The following is a 27,440-nucleotide window of genomic DNA, read 5'->3' on the forward strand; positions in this document are numbered from 1 at the left end:
AAGTAATGCCTTAAAAGTCAATTTTTTTTTTTTTAAAAAAAGGTATGCTTTAGATATTTTTCTGATCTCTTTATCTTTTTATGGTCAACCCACACTGAAGAGTTTTCTGCATTTTTCAGTCTAGGAAGGCAGATGCTCATGCTTCTGGATGTAGGCTCGCAGGGGTAAGATGGGAGTAGAGTTTTTATAATGGAATGTGGCCCACATTCTTGCAAAAGTAGTGTTTCAGTTGATTTGTGAAAAAAAAATTAAGAAAAAGTAAATTTGCAATAATGGCCTCAAAGAAATTGTTAAAAATAGGCAAGATTTGCATTATTCTCATATTAACCATACCATTTTTCTCCATGTCACCCTATATTTGTAAAGGTTCATATTACTGGATGAGTCAGTAAAAACTCCAAACAGGAACTCCTTAGATGAGTTCACTTGCTAAACAGATTTTATAGAGGAGTCTGAAATGTTCATTTCCCCTTTGTAGTATACACAGACAATATTATTAGACAGAAAGTTAAAACTATAAATTGCAAGCTTTAAATGAATTGCAGTTTTTCTTGAGTATTTTTTTGCTACAAATAGTGTTCACATCTTCAATTAGACTTACATTTACTATTACTTCTAGCAAAATAAACTCAAGTTTAATAACTAATGTTTGCAGGTTTGAAATGATTCTTTATCAATACTTATCATTGAAGAAAATTAATCCAATAATTGAGTCCTTTAATTCTCACTCACTAGGATGATTTCTTGTTCTGATTTTCTAATAGTTATTTGTAGAAAACAATATTATAAAATAAGTGAATATTTCTGTACAAGATACTTGCATAAGTTATTGCAGCTTTCCCTCAGGTTTTATATTTGAAAGTGAAAATAATCACAAAACTTTTCCAAAGTTATAATTTAGAAAATATTAACAATTATAGTAAATTATCTTTAAATATTACTTCCAATTGAGTTAGATGAATTACATGTAAGTTCTCTAATATTGCATGGATTAGCCAAGAACTATAAATCCATTATGAGTGTATATACATATGTACTCAAAATAATATAAAATTATATATGATTATTACAATGATAGTAATAAAAGTCTACTGCTAACATTTATTGTTAATCATTTGGCTTTTCTCCTTTAAGTTGAGAGTCAAATATATTTTCAAATTAATCTGATTTAAAAAAATTTTAATGTCTGAGCTGCAAATTTTAAACATGATTAGATGCAATGCAATAGAATAAAATATTTCAGTGGTAAATATTTTTAAAACCAAATGCTGTCTTGGCTTATTAGAGCTGAATAGTCAAAGAACATCTGTAACAGGTTAAAAAGGACATTTTCAAACTCCATTAAACTTTAAAACTGTAAGTATAATCTTTCGGGAAGCACTATGAATGGGGTCCTTGTTGATGGATTTAGTGTCTTACTCCCTAGAGCATAAGTGTATTGAATTAAAGGAATGGTAGCAGTACTATTTTAGAGTTGATGCTCTACTCTATATATACATATTTTGTCATTTTTTTTTGTTTTGTTTTAAGCGGAAGCATTTCCTACTACTCTACTACAGCTACTTTAATTTTACTTCACTAATAATTGAGATGTTCAATTTAAAATAGGTTTCTTCATTCTAGGAAATTCCCTTAATTACAAAGTAGTTGTATAAACTCATATCTAAGATTTTACTGTAATGGACTTTTCTCTTAATCTACAAGTGTTATTGGCTTCTGGAAGATTTCAGAATGATTGGGGTTTAGATACAGCTTCTTTGTTTTATTTAGACAATGTTATTACGTGCTTCTAAAAAATGAAAGTCATATACATGGATGCATACACATGATAGTGTTTTATTTCTCAGAATATCTAATTTCTGGTCTGTTTTGACCTTAAATTCTATCATTTCCTGATTTAATATGTTGTTTCATACACTAATCTTTTATTTCATAGTAGTGTTCAAAAGACATTTAACATAATCACTCAAATATCATTTAAAAAATCTTTAGTGAAATACCTATATGTTTTTTATAAAAAAAATTTTAATTTAACTTTGCCACAGATGCATAAAATAGTTTAATTTTGAAAAGAGATAAAAACAAGATAAATAATACCTGTTCTAATATTGAAAAGTTCATTGATATGTTTGGAATTGCCAAAGACTAAGGAAAACATAACTAATCCTCTTAAATTTTTCCAAGAGAGACACCCCAACATCTGATTATCTTTAGTTATTATAATATCTGGATGCTTAAATAAAAACCACTCTATGATACAACTTATGAAATTTCACTTATCTTGATGGAAATGATTTCTTGTTTATAATGAGAAGGTGGAATTGAATTTGTAATATATAATATGTGTGTTTCCTTAAGTTTAACTTAACTTAAAAAGGTTGCATGAGCCCTCAGCATGTTTTATTTGGTTGTCTGCAAAAATTAGCTAATATCTGGCATACAATGAGCAATAGGATAGACATGACACCCAGCCATATGGTTATAAGTGCTTACATTTTTAATGATGACTTAAGCACCATATTGTCAGAACACAAAGAGAAGTGACATATCTAGTAATGAAGTAAAAATGTGTTTTTCGGCTTCATCCCTGGGATACAAGGCTGGGTCCACATATGCATATCAATAAATGTAATCCATCACATAAACAGAACCAATGACAAAAACAACATCATTATCTCAATAGAGGCAGAAAAGACCTTTGATAAAATTCAACACCCTTCATGGTAAAAACTCTGAATAAACTAGGTATTGATGGAACATATCTCAAAATAATAAGAATGATTTATGATAAACCCACAGCCAATATCATACTGAATCAGCAAAAACTGGAATCATTCCCTTTGAAAATTGGCACAAGACAAGGATGCCTCTCTCACTATTCCTATTCAACATAGTATTGGAAGTTCTGGGCAGGGCAATCAGACAAGAGAAAGAAATACAGGGTATTCGAATAGGAAGAGAGGAAGCCAAACTGTCTCTGCAAATATCATGATTCTATAAGTAAAATCTCCATCGTCTTAGCCCAAGATCTCCTTAAGCTGATAAGCAACTTCAGCAAAATCTCAGGATACAAAATCAATGTGCAAAAATCGCAAGCATTCCTATACACCAATAACAGACAAACAGTCAAATCATGAGTGAATTCCCGTTCACAATTGCTACAAAGAGAATAAAATACCTAGGAATACAACTTACAAGAGATATGAAGGACCTCTTCAAGGAGAACCACAAAACACTGCTCAAGGAAATAAGAGAGGACACAAACAAATAGAAGAAGATTCCATACTTAAGGATAGGAAGAATCAATATCGTGAAAATGGTCATACTGCCCAAAGTAATTTATAGATTCAGTGCTATCGCCATCAAACTACCATTGATTTACTTCACAGAATTAGAAAAACCTACTTTAAATTTCACATGGAACCAAAAAAAGAGCCTGCATAGCCAAGACAATCCTAAGCAGAAAAACAAAACAAAAAAAACAAAGCTGGAGGCATCATGCTACCTGACTTCCAACTATATTACAAGGGGACAGTAAGCAAAACAGCATGGTACTGGCACCAAAACAGATACATACACCGAAGGAATGGAACAGAGGCCTCAGGAATAACACCACACATCCACAGCCATCTAATCTTTGACAGATCTGACAAAAACAAGCAATGGGGAAAGGATTCCATATTTAATAAATAGTGTTGGGAAAACTGGCTGGCCATATGCAGAAAACTGAAACTGAACCCCTTCCTTACACCTTATATAAAAATTAACTCAAGATGGGTTAAAGATTTAAATGTAAGACCTAAAACCATAAAAACCCTAGAAGAAAACCTAGCCAGTATCATTCAGGACATAGGCATGGGCAAAGATTTCATAAATAAAACTCAAAAAGCAATTGTAACAAAAGCCAAAATTGACAAATGGGATCTAATTAAATGAAAGAGCTTCTGTACAGCAAAAGAAACTATCATCAGAGTGAACAGGCAACCTACAGAATGGGAGAACATTTTTGCAATCTATCCATCTGACAAAGGGCTAGTATTCAGAATCTACAAAGAACTTAAAGAAATTAACAAGAAAAAAATGAAACAACCCCATCAAAAAGTGGGCAAAGGATATGAACAGACACTTCTCAAAAGAAGACATTTATGCAGCCAACGAACATATGAAAAAAGGCTCATTATCACTGGTCATTAGAGAAATGCAAATCAAAACCGCAATGAGATACCACCTCATGCCAGTTAGAATGGTGATCATTAAAAAGTCAGGAAACAACAGATGCTGGAGAGCATGTGGAGATAGAGGAACACTTTTACACTGTTGGTGAGAGTGTAAATTAGTTCCACCATTGTGGAAGACAGTGTGGCAATTCCTCAAGGATCTAGAACTAGCAATACCATTTGATCCAGCAATTCCATTACTGGGTATATACACAAAGAATTATAAATCATTCTACTATAAAGACACATGCACACGTATGCTTGTTGTAGCACTGTTCACAATAGCAAAGAGTTGGAACCAACCCAAATGCCCATCAATAATAGACTGGATAAAGAAAATGTGGCATATATACACCAGGGAATACTATGCAGCCATAAAAAAGGATGAGTTCATGTCCTTTGCAGGGATATGAATGAAGCTAGAAACCATCACTCTCAGCAAACTAACACAAGAACAGACAATCAAACACCACATGTTCTCACTCACAAGTGGGAGCTGAACAATGAGAACATATGGACACAAGAAGCGGAACATCACACACCAGGGACCTGTTGTGGGGTGGTAGGCTAGGGGAGGAATAGCATTAGGAGAAATACCTAATGTAGATAACGGGTTGATGAGTGCAGCCAACTGCCATGGCACGTGTATACCTATGTAACAAACCTGCACATTCTCTACTTGTACTCCAGAACCTGAAGTATAATTTGAAAAAAAAAAAAAACTATATTGTCCCCAAGAAAAAAAAAAAGATAATTTGATGACTTCTTAAGGATTGTGTTTTGAAAACATAATCAGAAAATTTCAAAAGCTGAAGTGAAATTGAATAATATCACCTCATTTACTTTTACTCAATTTTGTATTTTCTTATTGTTATTTTTTTGTTTAATAACAACAATAGAGGACTAAAATAAAATGGTTGGGGGAAAAATTATGAAGTTTTTGTTTAGTTAGATTATTTATGGCTGCTGAAAAATGCCATAATTTTTAACCATCCCCAAAATGGTTTTTGAAAAAGCATATGAAATGTTTACAATTATATTATCAAATTCTGAAATATTTAATTAATTTATTTATTGTTTCATTATTATTATTCTTATTGAAAAGGTCTTGCTCTGTTGCCCAGGCTTTAGTACAGTGGGATGATCATGGCTCACTGCAACCTCCACCTCCTGGGCTCCAGTGATCATCACACCTAAGCCTCCCAAGTAGCTGGGACCACAGATGTGCATCACCATCACCATGCCTGGATTATTATTATTTTTTTTTTTTGTAGAGATAAGGTCTTATTTTGTTACCAGGCTGGTCTCAAACTCCTGGGTTCAAGCGAGCCTCTGGCATCAGCCTCCCAAACTGCTGGGATTACAGGCATGAACCACCTCACCTGGCCTCTATTTAATTTTAAATATTTTTCTTATCAGCAAATGTGGAGGCATGTTGAAGGAGCAGTAGTTTGACGGTTGTAAGATACATCTAGTTCTTACTAATTGACCTGGAATAACTAAACATTTTCTGCTTAAGCAATAGAGTCATTGCCAAATTTGCTCATTGAAACTTTGTTGAACTGGCAATAATTTAGGTTATGTACAGATTAATTTAGAAAATTTTAAATTATAGCACAATAATTTATATGAAGAAAAATATACGAAGGTAAACTAGGTTTTCTCTAAAATCCCTCTCAATAATCAACTTTATTTTAATAGTCACTAAAAATATTTACCACAAAACTTACAGTTGATGTCAAAGCCTTTTTCTAATATTGTGTTTCTAATACTAATTTTTAGTATATTAAATATGAGTTTTGATACTTACTCTTAGGGAAGTTTATCTAAAGTTTAGATGATTAATATAAAAACAAATGTATATACCTTCATCCTTAGATGACATTATGTAGTAGTAACATAGAAATGAATATTTGCTATTTTTCTAGCCAAGCTTAATTAAAGTAGATCCAATGGATAAGTAATACTTACTCTTAATTTTAATTTCACTTGATTTTTTTAAACACCAGACTTCGAGTCTATATTTCAAATACCCAACTAAGGGATGTTTATAGCTAAAATTGAGGATGATCATTACTATGTAACATAACTATTACATTGGAAATGTACCATCTAAAATCAGTTCACTTGATGCCAGTGGAATATCTACCATTTCAGTAAAACATTGGTCAAGATCCTATGGTTCATGGTGCATTGGTATTATTTCCTCCTTTTAAAAGAAAGGTATAATTATTCATGACACATTAAATTAAAAATGAGTGATTCTGGATGCTTTCTATTTTGTGAGTGTGTCTGATTCCCTACAGTATGTCTATTCTCAGCAGATGTTATAGTCTGGAAGGGAAAACAAACATAGAACAGATAATTACAGGTGTACTGAGTATAGCAAAGGAGAAAGGGTGCTAAAAAAAAGTCTGTAAGAATCCTACCTAATCTGGTCTAAATTCAACATCAGACATCCTCCATCAGAAAAGGGAGTTTTGAGAAGGAAATGAGATTTAAACTCAGTACTGAAAAATACATAGGGATGAAGTAGGTGAAGGTGTTGGGGTGGGAGGAAATGATATGATGGCATGTGCAATGATACGATGACTTGAGCTGGACATGAACAGAGTATTTTCCAGGAAACAACATTCATACATCGACTCTCCATTTACTCTTCTCTGTCTCATCTTCCTATTCCGTTTGCATTATGGGAGACATTTTTAATCTTGTCCTGAATCTAATCAATGTGATTTTCTGCAGTATTCTTTTAGTTGTTAATTGATTTTAATTTTTTTTCTCATTTTGCTATAGCATTACACATGTCTTTAGAGTTTTCTTAGTTTGGCTATTTATCTGTCTTTTAAAAAAAAACCCTTTCATCATACTTTTACTTAGACATGTATATGAAATAGTTATTATTTTTATCAATATATATATATGAAAAATGAAGGTCCAGTGAGGTTTAAGAGCTTACCTATGGTTACCTAGCTTGTAAAGTCTATAAAGGGCATGGTTTATGCATGACTAGTGTAATAGTTACTTTTTAGGGATATATAACTACTAGTTGGGGTACATATTAATTCTAACCAGTAGCTGTATGTTTCTCACTACTGTCAGAATCAATATAATAGTTTAGGGATGCCTAAAAAAAAATCTTCCATTTCCTAGAAGTGAAGCTAACTGAATTTTATTACCTTATTTTATTTTTTTAACAATTTAAGTTTCCAGAATTAATCAACAAGACTCCCACTAATTAAGTCAATACATTCATTCTTCTGCAGTATCTTTATATATAAACAAAAAAAATCCACACCTCAAATATGAGAAGTAATCTTATTCTATAATTATGTGCAACTTTTCTGTAAAAATAAAAGTATACTTTTTCCAAAGTTACCATGTTAGAGGGGACTAATTTATTTCAGCGCTCCATCCTGGAAGGGAAAGTACCAGCTAACTAGATCAACTCTAAAGAGTCTACTATATTTTCAGGGATTGCAAATTTTGCATTTGTTTCAAATGCCGTGTTTTGTTTTAGACATTCGTCTTCACCTAATTTGTAAGAATTATCAGCTTGGGGCACTTGTATGTTTATTTAGTATCTCTAATTCTGGAGTGGGTTGCGTGCTGTATCTACTATTCCATAGTAGTCATGGAAAAAAATCTCAGCAACAGTTAAGACTATGCCAATTAAGAGAAGTAGGGGTGATTTTTGAGAAAAAATCTTTCGATGAGAATGCTAGAAATGAGTTATACAGCATTAAATAAAACCTCAAAAGACTATGATGGTGTCAGGAATATAAAACAGAGGAAAAAAACAAAAGATTGCTGGGATACCAGAAGAAAAAACTGCATGTTTGAATATTCCTACCAAATGGGCTATTTTGTGGAATCCTTACAACTCAGAATGTATTATCGTTTGAAAGGAAGGTATCAGTTCACTAGTTGTTTACTCTATGGATGCCTCATTCCAACTAAAGCATAATTCTTTGCTTAACATGTCCTATTTTACTTTAGAGAAATTCCCAGATGGAATTTATCAGATATGATAAAATACTGTACTTATTTTGAGGATAGAATCTGTACTTATCCTCTTCAGATCTTGGAGAAAGAGAGCTTTACTTTCAAAGTATATCTAAAGTTTATTTTATAATTCTTTGATTTTGTATTTTTTTCTATCATTTCTAGAGGACTTTTGGTTTTTTAACCAATAAATATATTTCATGGAATTTAAAAATTTTAAGTCAATTATTTTAGAGTTTAATAAAAGCAAATTAAAAATTGCTTATGCCATTAATCGACATCCATCAGCTGATCATTATTACACATGCCACTTTCTAGATGATATGGGTGATCTAAAAGGACTGACCTCCAGGAAGCTAGGTAGATGAAGCATGTGACAAAAGTTGAAAACGTATAAAATAATGAAGTGCTAAAAACAGGGTAGGACTCAGAAGTGTTCAGGGAAGTGAAAGATTGATGTGTATTTACCCTAGACATGGGATTGAATTAGGGCTTTAAGGATAATTATTAGAGGAAGTGATTAGTCTAGGTAAAAGAAATAATGAGTTAGGCCCTGTTGTTGAGTGAATGTGTCACATTAAAGAGAAAGCAATTATGCCTAAAGAGAATAAAGGTTCGCATGGTGAAAAGTAGAAAAATATAAAGTTGGAAAGGCATGTTGACTAAAATTTGGTGGATCAAGATTTGGTTTGCTATTAAGACACTAAGAGAGCCATTATCAGTTCTTGAGCAAAAAAAAAAAAAAAAAGGGTAAAAATAAGCTTATAAATTATAAAATAGAAAGTGTTGATTAAAATAGATTTATACTTAAATTATGTTGAGTAACAATCTAGATTAGACTAATAATAGATTATATTAGTTTGATAGATTAAAATAATAAAGAAGAGAGAGAAGCAAAGATGACTTAAAGTTATAGAGTAGAAGACTATTCAGTTTTATGAAAAATAATTCTGAACTTTGGCAGTGTACTACATATGTGAGTTTACGTTCCATTCATAGACAATGCTTATAGAGGAGATATATTGCTGAATTCTTAATTAGCATTTGGAATTTAATCTGTCTCCTCTTATGTTACATAGCTTTGTAGGTGAATTGGCCATTCTTAGAAATATCACAATTTACAGTACATTTACTGGCTGATTCTTGGATTCTTGACACTGTTAAAAAGAACTCTGGGAATTTTACAAAACAGACACACCTGGACAATGTCTAGATAAGTCATATCAAACATACACATAAGACCATTCATCTTTGTTCATCAACAAACCTACCTCTCCAAGAATGAATTTAAATATTACCTTCTCTTCAGGCGCTTACAAATATCCTAGAAAGAAATACTACTTTTCATGAATTTTTAAATTCCATCATACTTTTTATTATATCCTTTTAATGGTATTTAGTATCTTGTAGTGTTTTTTGTTTTCTGAATATTGCACTTCACTGAGTGCAATATTAAGACCTAGGCTGGTATAATTCACTTCATAGATGATGTGTATCATTTAGATTATAAGCACTTTGAAGATATATCAAGGGCAAAAGCAAGAGATGGTGTTTAATGAATCTTCACATGACTATTCACAATAATTATTACTTTTTAATAAAGTGTCTTGTAAAGGGAGTAATAAGTGCTTCCTTTGTTCAAAAGGTCCCAATTTAAAAGTTATATTTTGGGGAAAATCATTCTTCCATGTGTGAACATGTACATACTCAAAGTAGTTAGCACACCCCCTGGTATATGCATGATACACAATAATACTTTGTGGTTTTTTTTTAGAACATAATACTCTGAAAAACAAACAACAAAGAAAAGAAAAAGTCAGGGAAAGTGCCCAAGATACATGACCAGGAACAGTAAAGCATATAGGTAGGTCTAGATCAGTGGGAGGAAAGAATGTACCTCAATACAACATATGAAGATTCATTAGAGAATTTCACGGAACCAATTGTTAAGTGGCATGGAATGGCTAAGTATTAATGAGGTGGAGGAGAGGTAGAGAACATTAAGGATATGATAATAGTTCTTAATAATCAATGAATTATTGCAACATATTGCTGGTAATATAGAAAAGAAAATTATCTCCAGACTGTTCATTTTTTAAAAGTTTAAAGTACTTGAGTATCAAATAGTCTGAATAGTCTAATATTCTGTGAATTCAGAATATGCAAAAAATGTATAATATCTGATGTTCTCAGAACTTAGCATATGTTTAAAAATGAAACCATATGCCAACAACTGTCTCAGAGGAATGAGAAAGGTTGTCTGGACTCCATGGCTTCTTTGGTTAGCTTTCCTCTGGTACATATATTATGCTGAAATTGTCAGCATCCTCTCTGACACTATATGATATGAAGGAAAATGGTAGAAGAGGAAGTTAATGTTTACTGAGGGTCTACCAAGTGTAATAGGACGGAGTTAGATATTTCATATTCTTTATCTCATGTTAATCTTCATAACAAGTTTGTAAGAATGATGTTACCATTCATGTTTTATAAATGAAAAAAAAGATCAAGCCGTGGACAGGTTATGAAATGTGCCTAAAGTCACCCAGCTATAAGTGGCAGAAGTAGTACTCAATGCCAGAGCCAGGGTGCTTTCTTTCATGTTGCACTGTCCTAACTCATAAAATGAAAACTGGCTGGCAAATGAAGTCAAATCATTATTTTATCTATATTTTAAAAAAGACTTCAGTTATTTTTTGTTTACTAAATATATTGGAGGGCCAATGGTAGAGTAAGACATCTTCTAGATTGATGCAAAAAACAAACCTGAACTGAAATGCTGTTTAAAAAAATAAACTTTCTGCTTTCTCAATCACAGTTTTCTGCACTGAGAGATTATGAAAATTTTTAACATAGAAAACATACTTTACAGTAAAGCAAAGCATATGGAGATAAAAATAGAATGAGTATTGACTCTACAAAATTGAATGCAAGTTTTATTGGGCTATGCATAATAAAAGGAGTTAGCTGAGGATAGTCTAACCTTAAAAGATTTAAAGCATTGGTGTGCCAGAAGAGTTCTTGGTCTATTGTAGACAATCACTACATTCTTGTAGAATAAATTGCAAAAATGTGATCATATTACCTTATGATATTAATTGATGGTCCAGAGCAGATTGGTAAATTTTAGCTTTTCTCTAACTAGAAATACCAGAGTATATCTTAATAAAAATATCAAAGCAATTATGTGTGGATTGTTACATTTTGTACTTCTTTAATATAAGTTTAAATTAATCAAGAAGAAAATGAATCAAGTGCATTTGTATTTTTTCTTCTAGTGCTCAGCTTCTTGTGGTAAAGGTAATAAGTACCGTGAAGTGTTTTGTGTTGATCAATTCCAAAGGAAACTAGAAGACACAAATTGCAGTCATATACAGAAACCGCCAACTCACAAAGCCTGTAGATCTGGCAGATGCCCTTCATGGAAAGCCAATAGCTGGAATGAGGTATGTGGTGTATTTTATAATTATACATACATTTTTTGTATTTAAAAACAAAATCTCGATTCATTCATATTTTCCATAACCTTGAATGTTTTACTTCTCTAAAATGTATTGTTATATACTTTTTTGCACTATGCTCTAAGTTAATATTAATACTAAACAGTGGTAACACATTTGCTAAGTTCATAGTTAAATAATAAATTAGTCATTTGATTTTTTAAAATTGAGACAAGGTTTTGCTATGTTGGTCAGGCTGTTCTTAAACTCCTGGGCTCAAGCAATCCTCCCTCCCATCTTGTCATCCCAAAGTGCTGGGAGTATAAGCGTGAGCCACTGTGCCCAGCCTAGTCATTTGACTTTTGTGGCTATAAACTTGACAAGAAATTTTGTTACTGAATACTAGCAGGGCTACCGATAATCATAATACTATTCTTGGTAGTCTAACAGTAAAATATATATGATGATGCATTTAGTAACTGCCTTGTTTCTACCCCAAAATCTTGGATTTTAGGTAAGGTTGAATCCTGGACAGGGGACTGGTAAATTCCAGACAAGACTGTAATCAGAGATTGAGAGTTAGGGAGTTGTCAGAGCTAGACAACCTAGGCTACGCTAGAATGAAAAGACTCAGCAAAAATCAAGCTGATAAATAAATGAGATCCAGGCTGACAATGCAAAAAGAAGGGTAATTGATACCACTTGGCATACTCAGAGAAAAGAGATCAAAAATTAAGTTGGGGTAGGCATGCATTTGAAAATGACTGTCAAACCCCACCAGCTTGGGAAATATTGACAAGAAAAAAGCCATAAATGAAGTCAGAAGTGATAACTGGAAAAATTTTCTGAGGACTGATTTCAATGGGGCTATCTGGCTGCTCTCAGCGGTACCTCAGAGAGATTATCTAGTACTGCAAAGGGAAAAAGAAACCTATCTTCTGATCATAGAACTTCCTTATCTCTGTCAGATATTTGAGTTATGTCTATGTCTATTGGGCAGCTAGAAGGAGATGGAATTTCCCCTGGGGTCCAACGTCATCCTCATTTAGTCTTTGCGCTCAGCACCTCAATGCAGTGCATTCAGCTTTAAAGTGGAATTATGTCAATGCCTCATTGATATTGACTAAAAGCCTCCCAAATTGAGTAAAAATCTCAAATTTCTTTGTAAAAGGGGCAGCCTCTGCCAGTGTTAATATGTTGGGACTGTGGTCAATGTTTAATTGAAACCCAGAAGTTAATGCATCTCTGTTTTTAATTCCACACACCAAAAAGATGTATTGTTGGGCATTTGCTTCTACATTGGATGTTCATCAAGTAAATAAATTCTTTTTCATGCTTTAGTAGAGGCCATGATTTAAAAGATTTCTCCATTAACTTGTTTTATTTAGTAAATGTCACTACTCCCTACCTACTAAGTTGTTCAAAAAAGAAATACTGGATCGATCCTATCTCCTTTTCACTTGCCTCTCAACAGGTTCTCTCATTTCCTTTATCAAAGTAGCTCTTGAATCTCCACTGCACCCACCCCTATCTAGTTTGATAGTTTATCATCATCTGTTCCTGAGTCTATAATGGCCTCTCTACATATATTTTGGCCTTTTTTTTTTTTTTTTTTTATCAGACGGAGTCTCGTTTTGTTGTCAGGCTGGAGTGCAGTGGCGCGATCTCGGCTCACTGCAACCTCCTCCGTTTTCCAGGTTCAAGCGATTCTGCTGCCTCAGCCTCCCAAGTAGCTGGGACTACAGGCATGCACCACCACGCCCAGCTAATTTTTGTATTTTTAGTAGAGATGGTATTTCACCATGTTGGCCAGGATAGTCTCGATCTCTCCTCATGATTCGCCCACCTCGGCCTCCCAAAGTGCTGGGATTACAGGCTGAGCCACCTCGCCCAGCCTATTTTGGCCATTATTTACATTCATATAGTGTGAGTTCAGAAGAACTCAGATATGCTTGTGTCACTTAATATCATCTATGACCAAGCATTATCTTTAGGGAGTAAGACAAAAACCTAACTCATGCTTACTCGTTCAGAATTATCTCAGACATTACTCTTTTTCTCTTAGAGACAATGGATATTTTATTTCCTAAGCACCTAGCTTTGTATCTAAGCTAAACACTTCTTACTCTGACTACTGTGATCTAATTGCAAAACGACTCACCATCTCTTGATTTATTATGTTTCTCATATTGTGGTTTTGCTTAAAGTGGAGGTTTGCCTTACTTTATCTGGATAGAGATGTGGCAGGATAATGGCAAAGTAGCTTTCCCTTAAGTGTGAAACATCGTAAAGGCACTGAACATGAACAGCCACAGATCTGCCCAGTGTGCAGCAGTTAACTCCCAGTTCCTACATCAGGCCGGAGCCACAGGGGAATGGGAGTGGAAATGAGAGAGACTTTTTTTGTCTTGGCCACCAACATTCCTGTTGATCTCAAAGATTCTTCTGCTGCTTTGCAGCTGCTTCAGCTGCTATGGTTGATATTAATAGAGTCGCTTTCTGACTCTGAACCTCAAGCTCCACAATAGTGAATCCATCATCCATGCAAACAAATTGGCCTTGGCTTACCACCAAATATGAAATTATGTGAGATCTGCTAAAGGAACATATTTCAGGGATTTTGAAGATACAGATATATATTTAGGACTACAAAAAATAGATGCTTTTGTACAGAATTTGCTTTCTTTGAATTGATTTTCCTTGTCATAGAAATTAGTTGCATTCACCCACACAGTCCCCAAATCTCAGCCAGAAACAAATGACCACTTGTGAAGTCATTGCCTTTTGATTTATTCTATAAAAAGCACCCACACGAAGTTAACAATTGCAGGCTGTCACTGCATTACATATAACAATGTATTAAACAGAAGTGTAATTTCAGAGGTAGTTACAAGATAATCACTGGTTGCTGCTTTATTCTGAATATATAAATTGTAACATTGCTTTAATATAATCACTCACTCTTAAAATAATTTCATTTTATTACAATTTTACATGATGCTTCATTCAAATGGAAAGACTCATTTGGTAAATTTTGACCACAGAGGGACTCAAATGAGTTTTGAAGGAACACTCTTCATTTGGTATTTGTATCTTTTTTTAAAAAAAATTAAAGGATTTAGAAATGCATTTTAATGACTTGCTAAACAGGAACAAACATTGCCATATGGGGCCGTTTGTCCTCTATGTTCAGATGTGTATCCTAGATACAAATTAAATACCTGAGTTGTTTAAAAGGAAAAAAAAAAAAAAACCACTCCACCCCCACTTCCTAGAAACAAGGGGATTTTTTTTTTCATTTAATTTTATCTATTTGAAAATAGCAGCTTAACTTGTAAATTTAAGTTTTTAAAGCTAGCATGGTTCTAGATTCTTCATTGTCTCAGGTCCCATTTACTTACTTAAGTGCCATCCAAATGCACAATCTCTGTTTAGAAAAAAAAAAAAAAATCTGAATTCTCACCTCCCCTTAAACATGATAAACCTGCTGGACAATTTAGATACCTAAAGAATCTCACACAACAATATTCAATGTAGAAACAAGTCAAATCAGCCACTTGGCTGCTTCCTCTTTGAGATCCATCATTTTTTTACTTGCATTTTAAGATCAGAGCTGAGACCAAAGGTGATATAAATTCCAAAATGCTACAAATCTGCTGCCCAGTGTTCCCCACCCAAAGTCCCTCATTTGGTAAAAAATAAAAAATAAAAAAAAAGAAAAAAGAAAAAAGAAAGAAATTGCTAAATCTAGATGTTTAAGAGATTTTATACTTCTATAATTCCATATTGTCTTTCAAAAATATGTAAGTATAAATCTTTATTTCTATATTTCAGAATTCCTGATATATGTATTTTTTATAATTTTAAAAATAGCAAATATTAATTTTTTAAATCCCTAAAGCTCTTAATTAAGAAGATGTGATCCCTTCATTTGTAACATCAGGGTATTCAGTGACATTTCTAAGGTGAAGGTAGACTGGGGCTTAGGGATGGTGAGGATGCCTTCCTGCTTCCAGCGCTGGGTAAACTTTGCTTCCTAATCTTTTCTAGCCAGTGAAATTCTGTTTTTCATTTCAATGCTATCTGTTAATGCTCCTCCTTTATCATCTTTCTTGATATTTAAAATGGCCTTTCTTGGGGTAGGCTGAGATGACTAGCATTCTAATTTAAGGCATTTATCAAATTTCAAAGGCATAAATAATCACATCTCCATAAGAAAAGTGAAAAAATGGGAAGAGGAAGGGAGCAGCAAGGGACAGTCACTTCCTAACACTATGTAAGCGACTCTTTTTTCCCCACAAATGCGGGTATTATTATGTTCATTAGACAGATGAAGAAACAGCAGCTTATAGAAAGGTTAAAAAGCTTGTGTAGGTCATAGTGCAGGAAATGCTGGGGGCAGGGATTTCAACACAGGTCTGTTTGCACTTTCTCCAGTATACTAGTTATCATAATTATTCCATTATTATCATTATACATTAGCTCATCCTTATATCTCCTTAGTAAATTATTGCCCTTTTGGCCAAGAAGGACACATGAAGTTCACAATTTCAGGCTGTCACTGGACTACATATAATATTGTAGTCAATAGAAATGTAACCTCTAAGTTGTGCTGAATTCATTGCACTTTTTAATGTTTAAATGTTTGTTACATACATGTAAGATATATATAGATTTTACAGGTTAAAGGATAAATAACTGAGGATATAGTTGATCACATATTATATATGACGGAGTTGCTTAAATCCTAAGAAGGATGATGTTCAAAGTGTTGGGCACTAATATAGTCTCATCAGATATTTGGAGTAGTGCCTATTCTAGAATTCAGATTATAAGAAAAACCTTGACAATTTTCCAGATCCCCAGGGAAGAACCATTAAATGGTAACAACTATGTTATGGAAGTTGTCTAGTGTTCTGTTGGGAGTAGCAAGCTTGCTTTTATTAGTGGTTTAAATCACAAAGACTTTTATCGTTTACATAACAAAATCAGAGTGTTACTGGTTTTAATTTTAATTCAGCAACTCCGCAACATTAGGGTGCTGGATTGGCATTTCTGTGATTCTGTTGTTCAGCTTGTAATCGTCATAAAACGGCTGCCACAGTTCCAGTCTTCACATCTTCATACTTTCTCACATGAAAGTTGGTATATATTTGTTCTACATTTAAAAGGCAGACAGATTCTGCACAGTGCATAGAAGTTTTTTAAAAAAATTCCAGTTCAATATAAGAGAATATTTGCTAACATTGGAGATTAAAAAATGCCATGGCTGCTTTCACGATATAGTGAACACACCCACAACGAAGTTATTTAAGTATGGGTAGGTTTTATGGTCACTCATTCATTATTGTTATAGGAGGGATTTCATAAATTAAAAGTCTCTTTTAACTTAAAATACTATACTACTGCTAGTAGTACCACTGAATTATTGATTCCCTTGAAATAAACCATAGTTGCAAATAAGTGACTATAAAGAAATCAAAACCTTATCCATAATAAAAAAATTATAAAAAAGCATCAGAAGAGAAGACTTCACTATTTTTATTTTAAATAATTATTTTTTAAATAGCAGGATGAATCAGCCTTGATGAACCTATTTTTGCAATACACAATCCAATATTTCCCTATTTCTGCTCTACAATAGTTACAATGGCTACGGTACCTGTGGATTTGCTAAAATTTACCTAATCTATTTCCACTGTCAAGTCTTTAAAGCACTGATGTATGCAGTGTTATATTTGTTCATAAATAGGATATTTATGAACTGTCTGAATTGAGTTAGGTAACATAGATGAAGCAGTGCATCCCAATCAATTAGTTGGTGTTATAATTGCATTTATAGCTTCACAATGTCTTTAAATTCATTACCTGGATTTTTTAAAAAGACAGAATTTGACATGCTTATAAATATTAGTTCTGTAAAGCTGTTAAAATAATGGATACATATTTAGGGGTTATAATGTACCTTGGGAAGCCATTCTAGTAATAAGCCACTTAAGAGTGGATGACAGTGTCTTTATTGTATCTTCAACCAGAGAAGGAAATGGCTTTGGGCAAAGGGAAAGAGTTCTGCTATGGAAATGTTAAATGTTAGGTGCCTTTGACATATCTAAGTAGAAAACATATAAAAAATCTTGTAAATACATGAAACAGTTCTTATAAATACATGAAAATGTAAATGCAGAACTCAGAATTATGATCAAAGCTGGAGATAACATTTAGAAATTATTCATGTGTAGAAGAAATTGCTCAGAAAGAGCTTTTTAAGAGAAACCAGTTATAAATGGAACCCTGGGATATGCTAACCTTTAAAGAATATACAGAGAAAATGGTAAAAGATCCTAAGACGAAGCAATTAAAGAGGTAAGAGGAGACCACCTAGAACTAAAGGGGTTTCAATCACAGAAGTCAGAATGATTCAACAGAAAGTGATCAATGGTGCCAAATGTGTTCAGGAGATTAAGAAAAGATTTGAAAAGTTTCTGTTGCATTTGACAATTGGGGTTATTGATGACGGCAAGCTAAGGAATATTCAATTTAAGTAATGAATTCGTCTATGTTAAAATCGAAAAACATACTAATTTACTTTTTTGTTCTTTCATTCCTAAAAAACTCAAAAACAAGTTACTTGTTTCTTCCAAGTAGTAGTCCTTTCTTTTTCTTTGTCGAGAAGAGGTGGATTTTTTAAAACTCATGCTAGGATCAAAGGACCAATATTCAGGAGTGGTGTATTGTAGAAAATTATATTTGTCTAATAGAACTTCTTGCTAAGCTGTATTTTGTAAACTAATTTGTTCCAGTAATTCTTTTTCAGTTTTAGAAACAGGATGTTTTCCAAATATAGTTTATATTCCCAAAATTAGCTGTGAAAAATGTTTACCGGAGCTTTATTTTATAGATTAGACATTTTCATAAGAGATTCATTTAAGTTAAACTACATTCAGGCATTTTAGTCTATTTAATATTGTGCTGTACACAAAGTCCACATGAAATTATTATTCTCTATACAAAAAAATGTATATTTTTTGTGAAAACATGTAATGAGTTGGCAAATTCAACTGCTTAAGCATAACATGAAGATCAGTGTAAGTTATGCAGAAATGCATAAGATTTTACACATTTAGATATGCCTTATCTTTTACTTCATAAGCAAAACAACAGAAATTCTCTTTGAAGTCGGTGGTTGCTGCTTATACTCACAAGAGATAAAACTAAAATTTAAAGTGCGTTTACAGTAAAAATGTTGCTATAGTTTGTGAGAGGAATTTTAGTTTACTGAGTGAAGTAAATTCTTAGCTTTGCAGGCTTTAAATTTTTTTCTTTCAGGGTAAAACTGTATTGTGCAGATATATATTTACTGTTGTGAAAAGGAAATTAGTTACTCTGGAACTCCTGCAGAAATAATGAACTTGGTGAATAACCTGATTTTTTCCCCCTTATAAATATTACAGTTGGGAATACTAATGGATCCCTGAATAATATTACTCATTATGACCTCCAATTTCTACTGGAATAACAAGGAGTATAAACAATGAAACTCACAAATGAAATAAATATCTTTAGACATACTCTACATTTTATTAACATTGGCATCACAGGTTTTGGTTGTAGTGAAGCTCTGTTATTATATGGTTTTACTACTTAGCTTTGGAACACCTGACATCCTAGAGTTGAAAGATTGCCAAGTACTTCTTCATCCCCAGGAGGCAACACAGTAAGAGCTCAGCCTGGAGTTAAAAAAGAACTGAACTTCAACTATGCTTCACTGCTGCTATGGTCTGAATATTTTCCAGCTGCACAACTGGAAAAAAAAATGCTAACCCTTGAGGTGATGGTATTAGGAGGTAGGGACTTTCGGAGCTGATTAAATCATGAGGGTAGAGCACTAATTGTTGGGATTAGTTCTTTTATAAAAGACACTCCAGAGATCTAGCTTATTCCTTCACCTATGTGAGGACACAGTGAGAAGGCACTCTCTATAAACCAGAAGGTAGGCTCTCACCAGACACTGAATTTGTCAGCACCTTGATCTTGAAATTCCCAGCCTTCAGAACTGTGAGAAATAAATTTCTGTTGTTTATAAACCATGAGTTTATGGTATTTTGTTATAGCAGCCTGAATAGACTAAGATAAAAAATTGGTACTGATAATGAGGTGCTGCTATAACAAATATCTAAAATATAGAAGTGGTTTTTGAATTGGGTAATGAGTAGAAGCTGAAAGAGCTTTGAGATGCATGCTAGAAAAAGTCTACAGTGCTACGAACTGATCATTAAGGGCTATTCTTGTAAAAGTCCATAAAGAAAAGAGGAGAGCCTCATCTTTGAGAATAACTAAGTGGTTGCAAACAGAATGTTCTTAGAAATATAGACAGTGAAGGCTATGACGTCTCAGATGGAAATTGTTATTGGACAGTGGAAGAAAGTCCATCCTTCCTCTAAAGTGGCCAAAAAATAAAATAAAATAAAGCCCTGACTGAATTGTACTGATGTTCCAGTGTTTTGTGGAAGATAGAACTTATGCATGATGAAACTGGCTGTTTGGCTGAGGATATTTCTAAGCAAAGTGTTGAAAGTGCAGCTTGGCTTCTCTTGACTGCTAATAGAAAAATGTAAAAAGAGAGAAATCATACAAAGATGGAGTTGTTAATCAAAAGGAAAGCAGAACTTAATATTTTGGAAAATTATTGGCCTATTTATACTTGAAAAAATGAGGAAGTTTGTTCAGGAGAGAATACAAAAGATGTGGCTGAATTTGAAAAGGAGATTAGTTTGATTAGTTTGAATTAGCCATCTCAATCTAAACTATGAGCTCTTTATCAGTACAATAGGGAGATTAGACCAGTATCTAAACATATGTCATAATATATTATCTAAGACAATGGAAGAATGACCTCCCAATTGCATTTTGAAGCTCCTCAGGGATGCCTACTCCTATCACAGGCCCAGAGTGCAAGGGCCTGGGGACAGGACAGGGCTGTAATGGCTTGGTGCCACCTCACATTATGGGCTTTTCTTCCCACATTCTGGCACAGCAGTCCTCAACTATACCAGATGTGTTTCCAGTGGTCCCAAGTGCAGCATGGGCTGTGATGGCCATCCATCCCTCCAAAGTGCACTGGTTATAAACTTTAGCATTGTTCAAGTGGGATTATCTCTACTGACACACAAAGTAAATGAGTCATGGTTGTGTGGCGACTTCCACCTAAATTTCAAAGGGTAGAGCTGTTTACAGACTTGAGCACATGAGCAAGGGAGGGGGCCATTGCAAGGGAGGAGCTATGTTGATAGAAATATGGATGGTAAAGGCCATGAGATCTCAGATGGAAATTGTAACATGTTATTGAACAGTGAAGAAAAGTCCATTCTTGTTCTAAAGTGACAACAACAACAACAACAAAAACTGGCTGAATTGTCCCCACTAAGGTGATGCCATGACCCCAGACCACTATAGCCACTGGTATGCAATTTCAATCTGGAAGAGCCATAGGCACCAAACTACAATCCATGAGAACAGTGGCATGGGCTGAATCCAACGAAGTCATCGGGCAATGCCACTTAGCCTTGAGGACCCAATCCCTGCCCCAGTGTGTCCAGAAGGTGGAACGTGGCATGAAAGATTATTCTCAAGACATAAGATTTAATGTTGTTTGCTTTGCTAGGTTTTTTACTTACTCAAGTCCTATTAGCCTTTTCTTCTTTTCTACTTTTCTTTTTTGGAATGAGAATGTTCACCCTATGCCTTGCCTGTCCCACCATTGTATTTTGTAAGCTCATACTTGCTTGATTTCACAGGTTCACAGCTGAAGAGGTATTTGCCTCAGGATGAATCAGTCACACGTTGAATCTCATGCATATCTGATTGAGACAATACTGAGATGAGACTCTGGACTTTACAGACTTTTGAATTGGTGCTAGAATGAGCTAAGACTTTGGTGTTATTGAAATTGAATGAATATATTTTTCACGTGAGAAGAACTTGAATTTGAGGAGTGGGGCAGGGAAAGAATGGGATGATCTGAATGATTGTGTTCCCCCAAAATTTATATGATGAAGTTCTATCTCCCAAGGTGATGGTATTAGGAGGTGGGGCCTTTTCTAGTCTCTTATAAAGGACACCCCAGAAAGCTAGCTCATCCCTTCCGCCATGTGAGAACATAGTGAGAGGGTACCCTGTAGGAACCAGAAAGTGGACTCTCATGGATGTAGACTCTGCCAGCACCTTGCTCTTGAAACTCCAGCCTCCAGAACTGTGGGAAATAAATTTCTGCTGTGTGAGACTTTCAGTTTATGGTATTTTGTCGTAGCAGCCTGAACAGACTAAGATAATCGCTTACTACTACACTTCCTCAGGGAAGTGACTTTAACCTGTCTGAGTCCTAGTATCCTCAGCCATGGTACCCCTTTTATAAAACTGTTGATACAAATAAATGTATGGAAAGTGTTCTGTGACATTTCACAAATAACACAAAATCGTAAGCATAAGAAAAATGAGATTTGGAGAGGTTAAGACAAGGTCGCCTAAGTTTACAATTTACACAACCAGCTTTCCCAAACTCCTATCTATTGAAATATAATCATGAATCAACAAGTTAGCCAAGATGGATGAATAGGAACAGCTTTGGTCTGCAGCTCGCAGTGAGACCAACACAGAAGGCAGGTGATTTCTGCATTTCCAACTGAGGTATCCAGTTCATCTCACTGGGACTAGTTAGACAGTGGGTGCAGCCCATGAAGAGCAAGAAGGAGGGTGGGGTGTCACCTTATCCAGGAACCACAAGGGGTCAGGGAACTCCCTCCCTTAGCCAAGGGAAGCCATGAGGGACTGTGCCTTGAGGGATGGTGCTATCTGGCCCAGATACTATGCTTTTCCCACAGTCTTTGCAACCCACAGACCAGGAGATTCCCTCAGGTGCCTACACCACCAGGGCCCTAGGTTTCAAGTACAGAACTGGGTGACTGGACAGACACTGAGCTAGCCGCGGGAGTTTTCTGGACTCCAGTGGTGCCTGAAACACCAGCGAGACAGAACCATTCACTCCCCTGGAAGGGGCTGAAGCCAGGGAGCTGCATGGTCTTACTCAGTAAGATCCCACCTCCACGGAGCCTAACAAGCTAAGATCCACTGGCTTAAAATTCTCAGTGACAGCACAGTAGTCTGAAGTTGGCCTGGGATGTTCAAGCTTCTTGCGGGGAGAGGCATTCACCATTATTGAGACTTGAGTAGGTGGTTTTCCCTGCATGGTGTAAACAAAGCCACCGGAAGTTTGAACTGGGTGCAGAACCCATGGCAGCATGGCAAAGCTGCTGTAGCCAGGCTGCCTCTCTAGATTCCTCCTCTCTGGGCAGGGCATCTCTGAAAGAAAGGCAGCAGCCCCAGTCAGAGGCTTATAGATAAAACTCCCATCTCCCTGGGACAAAGCACCTGGGGGAAGGGGCGGCTGTGGTCACAGCTTTAGCAGACTTAAACATTCCTGCCTGCAGTCTCTGAAGAGAGCAGTGGATGGATCTCCCAGCACAGTGCACGGGCTCTGCTAAAGGAAAGACTGCCTCTTCAAGTGGGTCCCTAACCCCCGTACCTCCTGACCGGTAGATAACTCCCAGCAGGGGTTGACAGACACTTCATACAGGAGAGTTCTAGTTGGCATCTGGTGGGTGCCCCTCTGGGACGAAAGTTCCAGAGGAAGGAGCAGGAAGCAATATTTGCTATTCTGCAGCTTTTGCTGGTGATACCCAAGCAAACAGGTTCTGGAGTGGAACTCCAGCAAACTCCAGCTGACTTACAGAAGAAGGACTTGACTATTAGGAGGAAAACTAACAAACAGATAGCAATAGCAACAACATCAACAAAAAGAATACCCATGTGAAAACCCCATCCCAAGGTCACCAACATCAAAGACCAAAGGTAGATAAATCCACAAAGATGAGGAAAAACCAGCACAAAAAAGCTAAAAATTCCTAAAACCAGAATGCCTCTTCTCCAAAGGATCAAACTCCTCACCAGCAAGGGAACAAGACTAGATGGAGAATGAGTTTGACAGAAGTAGGCTTCAGAAGGTGGATAATAACAAACTACTCCAAGCTAAAGGAGTATGTTCTAACTCAGTGTAAGGAAGCTAGGAACCTTGATAAAAGGTTACGGGAACTGCTAACTAGAATCACCAGTTTAGAGAACAACATAAATGACCTGATGTAGCTGAAAAACACAGCACAAGAACTTTGTGATGCATACACAAGTATTAATAGCCGAATTGATCAATCAGAAGAAAGGATATCAGAGATTGAAGATCAACTTAATGAAATAAAGTGTGAAAACAAGATTAGAGAAAAAAGAATGTGAAGAAACAAACAAAACCTCCAAGAAATATGGAACTATGTGAAAAGACCAAACCTACATTTGATTGGTGTACCTGAAAGTGACAGGGAGAATGGAACCAAGCTGGAAAACGTATTTCAGGATATTACACAGGAGAACTTCCCCAACCTAGCAAGACAGGCTAACATTCAAATTCTGGAAATACAGAGAACACAACTGTGATACTCCTCAAGAAGAGCAACCCCAAGACACATAATCATCAGATTCACCAAAGTTGAAATGAAGGAAAAAATGTTAGGGGCAGCTAACATTTAGGGTTAGCTGCCCCTAACATAGTCTCTCTCTCTATGTAAACAGCTAGAGAGAGAAAGGTCAGGTTACCCACAAAGGGAAGCCCATCAGACAGTGGATCTCTCTGCAAAACCCTACAAGTCAGAAGAGAGTGGGGGCCAATATTCAACATTCTTAAAGAAAAGAATTTTTAACCCAGAATTTCATATCCAGCCAAACTAAGCTTCATAAGTGAAGGAGAAATAAAATCCTTTGGAGACAAGCAAATGCTAAGGGATTTTGTCATCACCAGGCCTGTCTTGCAAGAGCTCCTAAAGGAAGTACTAAATTTGGAAAGGAAAAATCAGTACTAGCCACTGCAAAAACACACCAAAATGTAAAGAACATCGACACTATGAAGCAACTGCATCAACTAATGGGCAAAAAAACGAGCTAGCATCATAATGACAGGATCAAATTTGCACTTAAAAAATATTAACCTTAAATGTAGATGGGCTAAAGGCCCCAATTAAAAGACAGAGACTGGCAAATTGGATAAAGAGTTAAGACTCATCAGTGTGCTGTATTCAGGAGACCCATCTCATGTGCAAAGACACACATATGCTCAAAATAAAGGGAGGGAGGAAGATTTACCAAGCAAATGGAAAGCAAATGGAAAGCAAAAAAAGGCAAGGGTTGCAATCCTACTCTTGGATAAAACAGATTTTAAACCAACAAAGATCAAAAAAGACAAAGAAGGGCATTACATAATTGTAAAGGGATCAATGCAACAAGAAGAGCTAACTATTCTAAATATATATACACCCAATACAGGAACACCTGGATTCACAAAACAAGTTCTTAGAGACCTACAAAGAGACTTAGACTCCCACACAATAATAGTGGAAAACTTTAACACCTCACTTTCAATGTTAGACAGATCAATGAGACAGAAAATTAACAAGGGTATTCAGGACTTGAACAGAGCTCTGGACTAAGCAGACCTAATAGACATCTACAGAACTCTTCACCCCAAATAAACAGAATATAAATTTACCACAAAGCACTTATTCTAAAATTGACCACATAATTGGAAGTAAAATCCTCCTCAGCAAATGCAAAAGAATGGAATTCATAAGAAACAGTCTCTCAGATGACAGTGTAATGAAATTAGAACTCAGGATTAAGAAACTCACTCAAAACCGCACAACTACATAGAAACTGAACAACCTGCTCCTGAATGACTATTGGGTAATTACTAAATTAAGGCAGAAATAAATAAGTTCTTTGAAATCAATGAAAACAAAGACACAACATACCAGAATCTCTAGGACACATTTAAATCAGTGTGTAGAGGGAAATTTATAGCACTAAATGTCCATATAAGAAAGTGGGAAAGATCTGAAATCAACACCCTAACATCACAATGAAAAGAACTAGAGAAGCAAGAGCAAACAAATTCAAAAGTGAGCAGAAGATAATAAATAAGATCAGAATCTAACTGAAAGAGATAAAGACATGAAAAACCCTTCAAAAAATCAATGAACCAGGAGCTGGATTTTTGAAAAGGCTAACAAAATAGACCTCTAGCCAGACTAAAAAGAATAAAAGAGAGAAGAATCAAATAGACACAATAAAAAATGATAAAGGGGAAATCACCACTGATCCCACAGAAATACAAACTACCATCTTTCACTTATTTACAGGCCAGGCATGGTGGCTCACACTTGTAATTCCAGCACTTTGGGAGGCCAAGGTGGGTGGATCACCTGAGGTCAGGAGTTCAAGACCAGCCTGACCAACATGGCAAAACCCCATCTCTACCAAAAATACAAAATTAGTCAGGCGTGTCTGTATTCCCAGCTACTCAGGAGGCTGAGGCAGGAGAATCGCTTGAAACTGGGAGGCAGAGGTTGCAGTGAGTCAAGATTGCGCCATTGAACTCTAGCCTGGGTGACAGAGCGAGACTCTGTCTCAAAAAAAATAATAAAAATAAAAAATAAACATCTCTACACAAGTAAACTAGAACATCTAGAAAAAATTGATATATTCCTGGTATTCAAATAGGAAGAGAGGAGGACAAATTGTCTCTCTTTGCAGATGACATGATTGTATATTTAGAAAACTCCGTGTCTCAGCCCAAAAACTCCTTAAGCTGATAAGCAACTTCAGACAAGGCTCAGGATACAAAATCAATGTGTGAAAGTCACAAGTATTCCTATACACCAATAGTAGACAGAGAGCCAAATCATGAGTGAACTCCCATTCACAATTGCTACAAAGAGAATAAAATACCTAGGAATTCAACTTAAAAGGGAGGTGAAGGACTGCTTCAAGGAGAACTACAAACCACTTCTTAAGGAAATGAGAGAGGACACAAACAAGTTGTAAAATATTCCATCCTCTTGGATAGGAAGAATCAATATTGTGAAAATGGCATTCTGCTCAAAGTAAAATATAAATTCATTGTATTCTCATCAAGCTATCATAGACTTCTTTCACAGAATTAGAAAAAAACTACTTTAAATTTCTTTCTTTCTTTCTTTCTTTCTTTCTTTTTTTTTTTTTGCAACAAAGTTTCACTCTTGTTGCCTAGGCTGGGGTGCAGTGACACAATCTCAGCTCACTGCAACCTCTGCCTCACAGGTTCAAGCAATTCTCTGCCTCAGGCTCCTGAGAAGCTGGGATTATAGGCTCCCACCACCATGCCCAGCTAATTTTTGTATTTTTAGTAGAGACGGGGTTTCACCATGTTGGCCAGGCTGGTCTCGAACTCCTGACCTCGTGATCCACCTGCCTCTCCCTCCCAAAGTGCTGGGATTACAGGCTTGAGCCATTGTGCTCACTAGAAAGAACTACTTTAAATTTCATATGGAACCAAAAAAGAGCCCGTATAGCCAAGACAGTCCTAAGCAAAAAGAACAAAGCTAGAGGTATCATGTTACCTGACTTCAAACTACACTGCAAGGCTACAGCAAGCAAAACAGCATGGTAATGGTACCAAAACAGATATATAGACTAATGGAACAGAACAGAGGCCTCAGAAATAACACCACACATCTACAACCATCTGATCTTTGACAAACTTGACAAAAACAAGCAATGGGGAAAGAATTCCATGTTTAATAAATGGTGTTGGGAAAACTGGCTAGCCATACGCAGAAAACTGAAACTGGACCCTTTCCTTACACCT

At 35.3% G+C, this 27,440-nt stretch overlaps 1 protein-coding gene across 1 annotated transcript in view; it reads left to right on the top strand.

Moving 5' to 3' along the window:
* Window positions 1-27,440, top strand: part of ADAMTS20 (ADAM metallopeptidase with thrombospondin type 1 motif 20) — a 207,427-nt gene that overhangs the window by 144,946 nt on the left and 35,041 nt on the right. The window contains exon 29 of the mRNA XM_012459057.3: window positions 11,501-11,668. Coding sequence (XP_012314480.2) covers window positions 11,501-11,668 — 168 coding nt within the window. The remainder of the gene's footprint in view (window positions 1-11,500; window positions 11,669-27,440) is intronic.

This window comes from Aotus nancymaae, unplaced genomic scaffold, assembly GCF_030222135.1.
Source record: "Aotus nancymaae isolate 86718 unplaced genomic scaffold, 86718_ANA_hifiasm-v0.15.2.pri h1tg000092l, whole genome shotgun sequence".
Lineage (NCBI taxonomy): Eukaryota > Metazoa > Chordata > Mammalia > Primates > Aotidae > Aotus > Aotus nancymaae.